The sequence below is a fragment of the Capricornis sumatraensis genome, chromosome 4 (assembly GCF_032405125.1).
Source record: "Capricornis sumatraensis isolate serow.1 chromosome 4, serow.2, whole genome shotgun sequence".
NCBI lineage: Eukaryota > Metazoa > Chordata > Mammalia > Artiodactyla > Bovidae > Capricornis > Capricornis sumatraensis.
In genome coordinates this window covers 101,387,515-101,399,819 of record NC_091072.1, presented here as the reverse complement: position 1 = coordinate 101,399,819, position 12,305 = coordinate 101,387,515, and the positions used below count along the sequence as shown (strand labels likewise).

The following is a 12,305-nucleotide window of genomic DNA, read 5'->3' as shown; positions in this document are numbered from 1 at the left end:
GCAGGCCGATTCTTTACCATCCGAAAGTATCAGACAAAGCAACTCCTGCAAAGGCCCCCTTAATGTGAGGGCTTCCAGAGCAGTCCAGAGCCTCTGGGTCCTGGGCGTTAGTCTCATTACCATCCAGTCACATAACCCCACACAACCAGTCCACACCACATATAACCAAAAGATCAGGAGCTGCAGAACAATCCTTCACCCAAAATCACCTCCTGTTTTGTTGCATCACTCCTGTTACTCTCACAGGGCCTCTGGGCCTTTACACTTACTTGGCGGTCTTCTATATACACTTATCCTGTGCTCCCCAGAGACTGTTAAATGAACCATGGCACTGGGGTAGACAAGAACTTAGAACCTTTCTACCTCAATAAACTATCACTGTCCTTGACCCAAGGGCAGAGAGGAACTGACCTACACCCCAGATGAACAGTCCTTTTATCTCCTTACATAGAAGTAACAAAGTTCAGAGGTCTCAGTACCATCTAAGCCAGGTTTAGCTAGATCCCATTGATAAAGAACCTAGTTTATAGCTTGAGCTTGGAAAGAGAGAAAGAAAAGTCATTTTCTCTTGCCAGGTTTCTTTATACTTAGCTTTACACCTACCAAGTAATGCTTCTTTGGTATGGGGATCAGATCCTAGGAAAGAACTTCATAAATAGTGCCCCAGAGCAGCACTGAACTTAGCTATCTCCTCGGTGACTTCAAAGCTCCACTGATCAATACCTGCTCCCAATTTAGCATCTCACAGAGGATTTCCTCCTAACCCTAGAATAGTTTGACCTGGTTTCTTCTCTCTGGTTAATCATCCACAGAGACTAGCCTGCAGACCAGAGGACTGAACTCCAGTGCCCCAACAGACAGAAGGCATTCTTAGGGTGAGGCTACCAAAGGGATATTACTGAGTGGCCATGAGGGTAACCTGTTCTGGAACTCTCATGATGAGAGGAAGGGTGGGGAACAATAATGCTTACAGTGTCCTGGAGCCTAGTGTCATGAGGCCTTTATGGACTTGTTAGGGGAAACACACTGACTGAAACTGCCCACCCTGGCCAGGCACCCCAGTAACTATTTGCGTGAGTTACTTTATGACAGGAGGTCCTACTAAGGAACATGGAACTAATAAGCCACCACCAACCAGAAGAGTTCAGAAAGGTTAAGAGGAGACACCACATGCCCTACCCCCTCCCAGAATCCTTCTCGCTGGCATCCATCTTGGCTGAGCAATGCGTGTGCCACCAAGATGAACCCTGAGTCAGAATGATTGTCCAAAGACAAGCCAGAAACTAACCCTGTCACTATAAAACCCAAGACTTTGAGCCACATGGCAGAGCAGTTCTCCTGGGTTCCCTTACCCTACTGCTCTCCACCCAGGTGCCCATTCCCAATACAGTCTCTTGCTTTGTCAGCATGTGTGTCTCCTCAGACAATTCATTTCTGAATATTAGACAAGAGACACTTTTCAGGCCCTGGAAACGGTCCACCTTCCTGCAACAGACTTATTTTGAGGTTGTTCAGTCCTGACATCCATTGCTATAAGATCAGCGGGAAAACCCAGGGATCAAAGGGACTGAATGGTATTTTCCAAGAACTGGCTTAGAGTCTTTTCTCTGAAACTATTTGGGATCTGGGGAGGTGGGGAAAAAAGTTAAAGGAGAAGGATTAGCATGGATAAAGCAGCCAAGTGAATTATAGGACCAAATACAGCTAAGTGTTTGAAAAAACTCCAGAGGACAAGGGAGAGAAGACAGAATTGAGGTCATCTTGACCTTGGGAATGACCTCTTTAAAATGGACAAGGGCAATAGTGCCCTCTGGTGGCCAAGGATAAGTAGAAGAACGCACCCTAAAAATTCATCAGTAAACCAAACTGCAGAAAAACATCTATTTCAGCTTCATTGACTATGCTAAAGCCTTTGACTGTGTGGATCACAACAAACTGTGGAAAATTCTTTAAGATATGGGAATACCAGAACACCTTACCTGCCTCCTGAGAAATCTGTATGCAGGTTAAGAAGCAACAGTTAGGACCAGACATAGAACAGACTGGTTCCAAATTGGAAAGGACTATGTCAAGGCTGTATATTGTCATCCTGCTTATTTAACTTATATGCAGAGTACATCATGAGAAACACTGGACTGGATAAAGCACAAGCTGGAATCAAGATTGCAGGGAGAAATATCAACAACCTCAGATATGAAGATGACACCACCCTCATGGCAGAACGCAAAGAGGATCTAAAGAGCCTCTTGATGAAAGGGAAAAAGGGGAGTGAAAAAGTTGGCTTAAAACTCAACATTCAAAAAGCTAAGATCATGGCATCTGGTCCCATCACTTCATGGAAAATAGATGAGAAACAATGGAAACAGTGACAGACTTTATTTTCTTGGGCTCCAAAAATCCCTGCAAATGGTGACTGTAGCCATGAAATTAAAAGATGTTTCCTCCTTGGAAGAAAAGCTGTGACAAACCTAGACAGCATATTAAAAAGCAGCGACATTACTTTATCAACAAAGGTCTGTATAGTCAAAGCTATGGTTTTTCCAGTAGTCACTTATGGATGTGAGAGGTGGACCATAAAGAAATCTGAGTGCTGAAGAATCGATGCTTTTGAACTGTGGTGTTGAAGACTCTTGAAAGTCCCTCAAGAGTCTGCAAGGAGATCCAACCAGTCCATCCTAAAGGAACTCAGGCCTGAATATTCATTGGTAGGACTGATGCTGAAGCTGAAACTCCAATACTTTGGCCACCTGATGGGAAGAACTGACTCATTGGAAAAGACCCTGATGCTGGGAAAGATTGAAGGCAGGAGAAGGGACAACAGACGATGAGATGGTCGGATGGCATCACTGACTCAATGGACGAGTTTGAGCAAGCTCCAGGAATTGGTGATGGACAGGGAAGCCTGGTGTGCTACAGTGCACAGGGTCGCAAAGAGTTGGACATGACTGAGCAACTGAACTGAACTGAAACTAAACTCCTTTATTTAATAGGTAATAACTAAAATTTGTTGAGTACTTACTATTTCCAGATACTGTGTAAATGTGGTACATGCATTACCTTAATTGATCCTCACAACTCTAAGGGATGTAGGTAATAGTAGCATCTTTACATAGGAGGAACCCAAGGTTTAGATAAAGTATCCCACTCAGGATCATAGCTTATAATTGGCATTGCTGGAATTCAGACCTAGGTTGGCCTCACTCCAGAAGCTGCATTGTAACTACTAAGCTGTATTGTTTATATGATGATGACTGTATATTATCAGCTGGAACTTAGGAAGGGGACTTTGAGTCATTGTTAACTGTCTCTTGGGCACATTAGCTCAGTGATATGTTTAAAGATATTTTAAAAGATAAGAACTATAGGGAATTCCCTGGGGTTCAGTAATTAGGACTCCACACTTCCAATGGAGGGGGCAGAGGTTTGATCCCTGGTTGGGGAACTAAACAAACAAAAAGATAGAGAACTATAGTCTCATCCATCCTGTAAAACCGTTGTACACTCATACCTGAAATATATGATAAATGATGACCTTCCCAACAGGTAATAAAGGTAGGAGAGACAAACATTTAGCACCTAAAAAGATGAGGGGGATAGAATGGGCTTCTTACAAGGAATAATCAGGCTGGAAAAAGGCTGAAAAGTGGATACAGTGCTTTTTTCACTGTACATTATTAGATTCAGAGGGCTTGCATTCAAACTTAAAGGTAGTTTTCAAACAAATAAAAGAAGTACTGCTTTAGAGAGCCACTGGGGACTATATGAAGACTCCACTGGCCTAGGCATAAGGTGATCACTGGGGATGAAGCCTTGGCTACCGCACCCCTTTGAGCTTGTTTTCTGCATCTGCAAAATGGGAGTAATATCTAGTATTTCTCAGAGTTATAAAGATTAAATAAGTGTGTTATGTGAGTAAAATGTTTTTTTCCCTTATTATTCATTTTTGTCTTATATTTAAAGGATTTTTGTTCCTGCTCAGAATGCTTTTACACCAAAAAAAAATCCTCTAAAACAGATTTTCACATAATACATTTTCCTAGTCACCCTGGATCTCATTTAACACTGTCTTTGGAAATTCCCTGGCAGTCCAGTCACTGCCAAGTGCATGAGTTTGGTTGGGGAGCTAAAACTCAATCAGTTCAGTTCAGTTCAGTCGCTCAGTCATGTCCAACTCTTTGCGACCCCATGGACTGCAGTATGCCAGGCTTCCCTGTCCATCACCAACTCCCGGAGCTTGCTCAAACTCATGTCCATTGAGTCGGTGATGCCATCCAACCATCTCATCCTCTGTCGTCCCCTTCTCCTCCTGCCTTCAATCTTTCCCAGCATCAGGGTCTTTTCAAATGAATCAGTTCTTTGTATCAGGTGGCCAAAGTACTGGAGTTTCAGCTTCAGCATCAGTCCTTGCAATGAACATTCAGGCCTGAGTTCCTTTAGGATGGACTGGTTAGATCTCCCTGCTGTCCAAGGGGCTCTCAAGAGTCTTCTTAAAATCCCGTAAGCTTCACCAAACCAAAAACAAAAGAAACAAGGCTATCACACTGTCTTTGGGAATGTTTCATTAAATGCTAACATTTTTCTGATAAACTCATTTAGAAGGCATGTACAATTTAGGGCGTAACCATATATACGAGGTTGAGTATGAAAGTGAAAAGTCAAAGTGTGAGGCACTCAATCGTGTCCAGCTCTTTTTGCGACCCCCTGGACTGTAGCCTACCAGGTTCCTCTGTCCATGGAATTCTCCAGGCAAGAATACTGGAATGGGTTGCCATTTCCTTCTCCAGGGGATCTTTCCAACCCAGGGATCAAACCCCAGTCTTCTACATTGCAGGCAGATTGTTTACTGTTTGAGCCACCAGGGAAGGCCAGGGTTGAGTATATGCTCTACCAAATACTAGGCCAGAATAATTTTAGTAGCCTCCAGAAAGGTTCAGAAAAATTCATGGATTCCTTGTGTTAACCTGTGGTATGAATTGAGAGATAAGCAAAATATATCCTCCTAACCTTCTAAGGATCAAGTCAAGGATGATAACGTCCACTCTTTCCTATATAAGACACATGCCTGTGTCCCAGTGGCAAAAACTCTTGGTCTGGAACATTCTTAACAGCTGTACCTTGACAAACTAATGAGGCACATCACAAGTAACTTGTCTTATTTATTTAAATTTGTAAATATCTTTTGTGTGTAAATTAGAAGAGTTTTGAGTTCCCCATAAGAGTACTCTCACTTATGTTTCTGAGAAACTTTCTGGTGGAAGAGTAAGAACTTTTCAGACTGCAAGCAGATGATGGACAGAATCCTGGGTATACCCATAGGGGAATGAAGCATGTGAACATTATTCACCTGCATCACAGAAGACATAATGCTTAGTAGTAACAGCTGGAAAAGTGATTTGATAGGATACATTTCTTATGACTGATGAGAGAGTTAGCACTTGACCCTGAATTTAGTTGTCAACTAGTACAGGGTGTTTGCACTGAGCTAGTTAGATTTCATAGGGATTTCTGGTACAAGAAAGCTTTGCTGAACATATTCATTCCATGTGCCAGGCTTAGTGCAAGGTATGAAGAGGGGAAAAAAAGAATTAACACAGAAGCTACTTCACAGCTATATTAGATCAGTTGACACTTGGGAACATTAGCTTATAGATTTGGTTTTGCCACTAAATACAGAACTTGAGGACCTGTGGTTTCTGTGGGCCTCCGTTTCTTTATCTGTAAAATCAGTTACTTCATCTGCAGAAGTGAACCTGGGGGTTATCTATGACCTCCAAGGGCCCTTAGATTCTAAAGTGCTTAGTTTAAAAAGTCTTTGAAATGGGGCCTTCCCTGGTGGTCTAGTGGCTAAGACTCTGCGATCCCAATGCTAGGTACCCAGTTTCAATCCCTGGTCAGGGAACTAGATCCCACATGCTGCAAGTAAAAGTTCCCCCAACTAAGACCCTGCACAGCCAATAAATAATTTTTTTAAAGTCTTTGAAATGTAATAAACCTTAGTAACACGTGTTTCTCCCTGGGACAGATGTTCCATTCCAAACCCTGAGACAGCCACACTTCAGGATCAGGGTGTTTTAGAAGCTCCTCAAAGAAGTATCCTTTACATTTTCATCTTGTATCCCAGGACAGAATCTCTACGCACAGAAAGTGTGTGTAGTCCACACTGTAGTATACTTATAGTCTACATTGGCCATAACTAGGGATGGAGATGACATGTTGCTGTTGGCATGGAGTCTGAAAGCAAGACCTTTCCTTCAATAACATTCCTTACCTCATCTCTCCCTATCTGACAAAGCCCTTACTTGTCAGCTGAGATGATCACATCCTTTTGCCCTTTCCTGTCTGCTCTTGCTGATCCCTCCATCTGGAAGGGTACAGAGGGTAAAAAAATCCATTTCCTTCAGGACTGCGCTCTATCTTATATTTCATCAGTATGAATACAACTAATTTCTAGAATCCTATACTACCATGAATGCATGCATGCATGCTAAGTCCCTTCAGTCATGTCCAACTCTTTATGACCCCATGGACTGTAGCCCGCTGGGCTCGTCTGTCCATGGGATTCTCCAGGCAAGAATACTGGAGTGGGTTGCCATGCCCTTCTCCAGGCAATCTTCCCAAACCAGGGATTGAACCCACATCTCCTGCAGCTCCTGCACTGTAGGTGGATTCTTTACCGCTGAGCCACCAGGGAAGCCCTGTGCTACTATACACTTATTCATGTTCCCTAGCTTATGCAGAGAGTTTCCTCTTCTCACAATAATTAGACTCTAAACACATTATATTGAGTAAGCACAGAATAAATGCTTATCTAGTTTGTTAGTCCATCAGGAACTTCAGATGACAAAAGAATTATGGTTCAGGCTCCTTCTACCTTCAGTTCAGTTCAGTTCAGTCACTCAGTCGTGTCCAACTCTGTGACCCCATAAACCGCAGCACACTGGGCCTCCCTGTCCATCACCAACTCCTGGAGTTCACCCAAACCCATGTCCATTGAGTCTGTGATGCCATCCTACCATCTCATTCTCTGCTGTCCCCCTCTCCTCCTGCCCTTCTACCTTAGCACTATACAATTCCCAAAGCTTTTCCTTTCCTTCCCTTTTTTTCTTCCTGTCTGGAATCTCCTACTTTCAAGCCTAATGTAAGGGCCTAATTCTGGGCATGAAAAGACAACACAGTTCATACTTTTGGTTTCATATTTTTTCAGTTCATTTCAGTAAAAACATAATATAAAAGGCATTGCTACCCTCTTCCCCTCCTGGGGGTGATCCATCAAGCTTGTCAGTCTGAGCCGCTCCAGTGGTTCACAGCTCATCATGCGATATGTGCAGGGCATGGTCACATAGATCTGCAAATAGCACATGACAGTTTCAAAGAAAACGCCACTCTCACGCTGATATATGCCACTATCAAGAAAATACCCCCAAACAAATTGACATACACCGACCGCCATTTTTCAGATCATATGCTTTTTTTTTTTTTTTGCCACACCTCGAGGCATGTGGGGTCTTGATTCCTGACCAGGGATCCAACCCATGCCCCCGGCAGTGGAAGTGCAGAGTCCTAACCACTGGCCCACCAGGGAATTCCCCCACCCCAGCATAGACTTTAAAATGACAAACTCTCCCATCATCCTCTCACCCCTATGTATCTCAGGTGAGGGAGCCACAAATTCTGAAAGCTGACAGGAAGAGAATGGAGAGGATCGACCCAAGTCCCTAAGCCATAAGTAACTCTGAAGCTAACTTCATAGATTAGGCTGGAGGAGGAGGTGTTAGGGGGACGCTGGAGGACAGGGAGTGGGACACACACTGGAGAATGTGCCAGGTTCCACAGGGATGTGAGGACAGGAGGTAAAGTGACAGCAGCTTACCTGTTCGCTTACTGCAAAGTTTGTCTTTAACATTGTCAGCCTCTCGGGAAAAGAATTCAATGAGTTCATCCTCGTACTCCTCCACAATGCTCTCACACTGTCAACCCAAGGGAGAAAGCAGTGAGAGAAGCCAGCAAGGGGAAGCCTCTGGTCTCCACCTCCAGAGAGGAGGAGAAGGACATGAACCTAACTTTCCACTTGGGCTCTCCAATAACTCCCCTAATTTTCAAGAACCAGCTACCCATTCCCATAGCTCACCGCGAACTTGAGGGTGCCACTGATGTCTGAATCAATTCGAATGCCCTGTAGGTCCAGTTCACTGGATTCTCCATTCCGGCCCACGACACGTACATAGTTCTTGCGGTGCGTGGAAGGGTCGATCTGTTCCCCATACTCCTTCATCCGGTCGCATACCTCCTCTAGCAGCTCTGTGAGGTGGGCCTCTGAGCGAGCATAAGGCACCTAGAAATGTCCTCAGCCTTGGGTCATATTCTTCTACCTCTGTACATTAATGATTCATACCCTTACTTTTCCTTCCAAATCTAGCTTGATCAACCTTCTCTAAAAAGCCTTCTCCAATTTAAAACCATTATGATTTGTGTAATTCTTAAGTCCTAGTGGCTCAGCAGTAAAGAATCTGCCTGCCAATGCAGAAGACCTGGGTTCAATCCCTGGGTCGGGAATATTCCCTGGAGAAGGAAATGGCAACCTACTCCAGTATTCTTGCCTGGGAAATCCCATGGACAGAGGAGCCTGGAGGCCCACAGTCCATGGGGTCGCAAAGAGTCAGATACAACTTAGCAACTAAAGAACAAAGTCCATTCAAATATGCGATCTTATTTTACCTCATTATACAAGCCTAAAAAATAAAATAGGTATCTTTCCAAATTATAGATAAATGACCTCTTTGATTAACCCTGGTCACTATGTGTTCTCTTCCTTTGAATTTCTTTAATTCTTATGGCTGTAAGGTTATTATTATTATTATTTTTGGTATTAAAATGAGGCTAATACCTGCCCTTAAAATGAGAGCATCAGATGGTTGCATGCACGCTAAGTTGCTTCAGTCAGATAGTGTAGGCTTTGAAGATAACTATTAAAGCATTTCAAAAGCATCATAACCTTAACATTTCCCAAATACTCACTAGGTACAGCTTTCTGTCTGTGTGTATTATGTTTTCTACTAAAACAAATTTCCTAAATATATAGATAAGACCTATATATATATATATATAAATAAATATATATATTTTTTGAATGAATGAATGTATGTATACCATACTGTCATAGTGAAAACACAAGTCACATGGATTAAGGATATGGAAAAGGGGGCTGATATGGAAAAGGTTCTCTGTCTGCTAACAACTTCTACAACTTCTACAAAGTATTAGGATTTCTGGGGTATTAGGGAGCCAGGGAAGCAAATGTATGGGATACAAGCCTTCAGCCTCTTCCAAATGAAACAGCCCCATCTTTTAGATATCTCATTAGTTGAGTTCTCATTCAAAGTTAGAGTGAGCTATTTGGGGGAACAGTCAAATTACCTCCACCACTGACTGGCTGCCATCTGGATTGATTCGGAAAGAGCCCATCTGAATGGTCTTCTTGGGATCCACCTGGGCAATTTCCCACTCAAGTTCATCCACTAGAGCCCTGCAAGCTGATGCAAGGGGGGAGGGGGAGAAAGGAATCAAACTGGGGCTTCCACTCATCCTTCTCCCAGGCCTTGGATCCCATCCTCTCTAAAGCTCTATCTTCCCCATCCCACCCTGCTTCCTCCCATTTCTTCTTCTGTGCCTTTACCTCCACAGTGTAGATCCTGGCTCCTCCGGGCCCAGGCAGTTCCCAACAGGGCCCCCAGAAGCAGGGCCAGCCAACCCCAGCCTTTCATCTTTGACGCAATGGGGTTGCTCCACCTGGGTTTAAAGCATAGGTGTGAGACGACTACTCCATCCCCCCGCCCCGCCCCGCCCGCCACGACACCCAGTCAGCCTCTAATCCCCGCCACCACCACCCCTCCCCATACCTTATCCCAAGCCTACAAAGGCCTCAGTGTGATCTGACTCTACTTTCCAGGAAATGGCCTGGACACAAAGGGGCTCCTCTGTTCCGGCGCTCGATGTCCCGGAGGCCCCGGGGCAGTGGGTGAGAGAGTGAGCTTGGGACTTGGGTCTTAGTTCCAGATACTACGTCTACAGGTGAGCCCTCAGATGTTGTTACTTAAGCGGAGGCTGCCTAGGATCACAGGGCTATGTGGCAGCCATGGGTTGGTGGCTGGAATTAAGCAAGGACGACAGGCACAGAGGAGCTGCTGGCAAGGAGAGTAGCTGATTCTGGCTAAGAGGTAGCGAGGTGGCTGTCTGGCGAGAAGAGCACTCAGTAACTAGGGCCTATTTGGACCCAGCACCGAAGATTGCTGCATCCCCACCTCCATCCTATAAGCTATTCCTCCGTGCGCACCAGCCCCTTTTGTAAAGACCCCACCACTGCCTTCACTCCAGTCCAACCCCGACCCTCAGTGCCACTCGGATCCATCCCACCTCTGCTCCCAGGGCCGCCGCCGTGGCCCAGGCACTGGAAGACAGCCGAACTCTCACTTTAGCTCCCGACCCTAGCACCTGGCTGCGGGGGAGCGGGGCTGTCCAGGCTTCTCCAGAGCGCTCCTGCGCGCTCCAGACACGGGGTGCCCCGGTGACTGCCTGAGCCAGCTCCTCGAGTCCTAAGTGGATTCCTAAGCAGGGCTCAGAGGCGCTACAGTACGCGGCCCACACCGGAGACCGACCCCAAACCCGCCCCTCCAAACTCTCGCGCGAACAGGCAGCTTAGGAGCGGCTCCCAGACAGCAAGGACCCCGGTGGATCCCAGGACCCAGACTTGCGTGGCGAGGAGCTCCACGTGACCATCAGAGGTCAGCCGAAGAATAGGAGTGGCTTGAAGCAGGGTCAGAGCCTGACGTCGTGCGCGGAGGCGGTCAGGCTCACACACGCCAATCTAGGTGGGCTCGGACCTTCTAAAAGAAAGGTATGCGGCTAGCCAGTGAGAATCCCTGGTTTTAATACCCGGGAAACTACATCTCCCAGGAAGCACCACATCACCACACTGATACTTTGTTAGTAGCTACAGGTTTTATAGTTCCTGGGACCTGTAGTTTGTCAGTTTCTCCAACTCACGTTTTACACAAAACGGGGAAACCATACTGTACCTCTTAAAAGAATCCGACCCTAGGGTTCTAGGCAGCGACATCAAAGGCCTAACTGCCCAGGAATGACATCTTCTTCAGTATCCTGAATTTTGGACTTGAGAATTTTATCTTCATTTCTGGGTGAGACTTTGACTTTGTTTTTTACAGTTGTAATATTGGGTTTCCAAAAGAGTTCCTTTGGTTTTTTTCATGTAAGATGTCTGTAGTAGTGCTTGAAAGTGAAAGTGAAGTCGCTCAGTCTTGTCCGACTCTTTGCGACCCTATGGGCAGTAGCCTGCACCAGGCTCCTCCATCCATGGGATTTTCTAGGCAAGAGTACTGGAGTGGGTTGCCATTTCCTGCTTAGTTGTCTTTAACTTCATTCGAAGCAATTTTGTTAGATTGTAGTGTGACAGTTGTCATATCAGCATGCACTAAAAATACTTAGCAAAATTGGTTAATTTTTGTGTAGCCATCTTACTATTTAAGATGAAAGAAAAAAGCAACATTTTTGGCATATTGCTTTATTATTTCAAGAAAGAAAAAAATGCAACTGAAATGCAAAAAGATGTGTGTTGTGTATGGAGAAGGCGCTGTGATTGATGAAATGTGTCAAAAGTGGTTTGCAAAGATCTCGGCTGGAGACTTCTTGCTGGAGGATGCTCCACGGTTGGGTAGGCCAGTTGAGGTTGATAGCAATCAATCAAGACGTTGAGAACAATCAGTGTTATACCGCGAGGGAAGACAGCTGACAAACTCAAAATATCCAAATCAGTGAAGAGATTTTTTAAAAGAATCCAAATCAGATGTTGAAAATAATTTGCACCAGCTTGGTTATGTTTTGTTGTTTGGTTTCCACATGTGTTAAGTGGAAAAAACAAAACAAAACAAAACAAAACAAAACAAAACATCACCTTCTAGGCTGTATTTCCACATGCGATTCTCTACTAACCCTAACGAAAACGTTCAGTATTCTTTTTTTATTTTGGCCACACTTGGAGGCATGCAGAACTTCCCCAGGAATCGAACCTGCACCCGTTGCAGTGGGAGCGCAGTCTTACCTTCTGGACCACGAGGGAAGTTCCAAAACCTTGTTTTTACAACAAATTGTGATGAGCAATGAAAAGTGAATACTGTACAATAACGTGACACAAAAAGATCATAGCACAAGCAAAATGAATCACCACCAACTACACCCAAGGCTGGTGTATACAAAGAAGGTGAAGTTGTGTGGGATGGGGAGTTCTCTATTAT

The 12,305-nt window shown here is 44.7% G+C and overlaps 1 protein-coding gene across 2 annotated transcripts; it reads right to left on the bottom strand.

The window, feature by feature from the left end:
• Positions 1-4,483: 4,483 nt before the first annotated feature.
• CNPY2 (canopy FGF signaling regulator 2) lies at positions 4,484-10,739 on the bottom strand. Of its 2 annotated transcripts, XR_011144831.1 has the most exons (7): positions 10,411-10,739; positions 9,674-9,786; positions 9,415-9,530; positions 8,129-8,332; positions 7,871-7,967; positions 7,244-7,345; positions 4,484-4,502 (listed from the first exon to the last, which is right to left on the bottom strand). XR_011144831.1 is itself a non-coding variant. In XM_068971641.1 (6 exons), the coding sequence occupies exons 2-6, from the start codon at positions 9,759-9,761 to the stop codon at positions 7,302-7,304; spliced, it is 549 nt and encodes a 182-aa protein (XP_068827742.1). In that variant the 5' UTR covers positions 9,762-9,786; positions 10,411-10,739; the 3' UTR covers positions 7,225-7,301. The 2 variants fall into 2 exon arrangements, 1 of the variants encoding a protein (XP_068827742.1); XM_068971641.1 differs by lacking the exon at positions 4,484-4,502 and having other exon boundaries at positions 7,225-7,345.
• Positions 10,740-12,305: the final 1,566 nt, after the last annotated feature.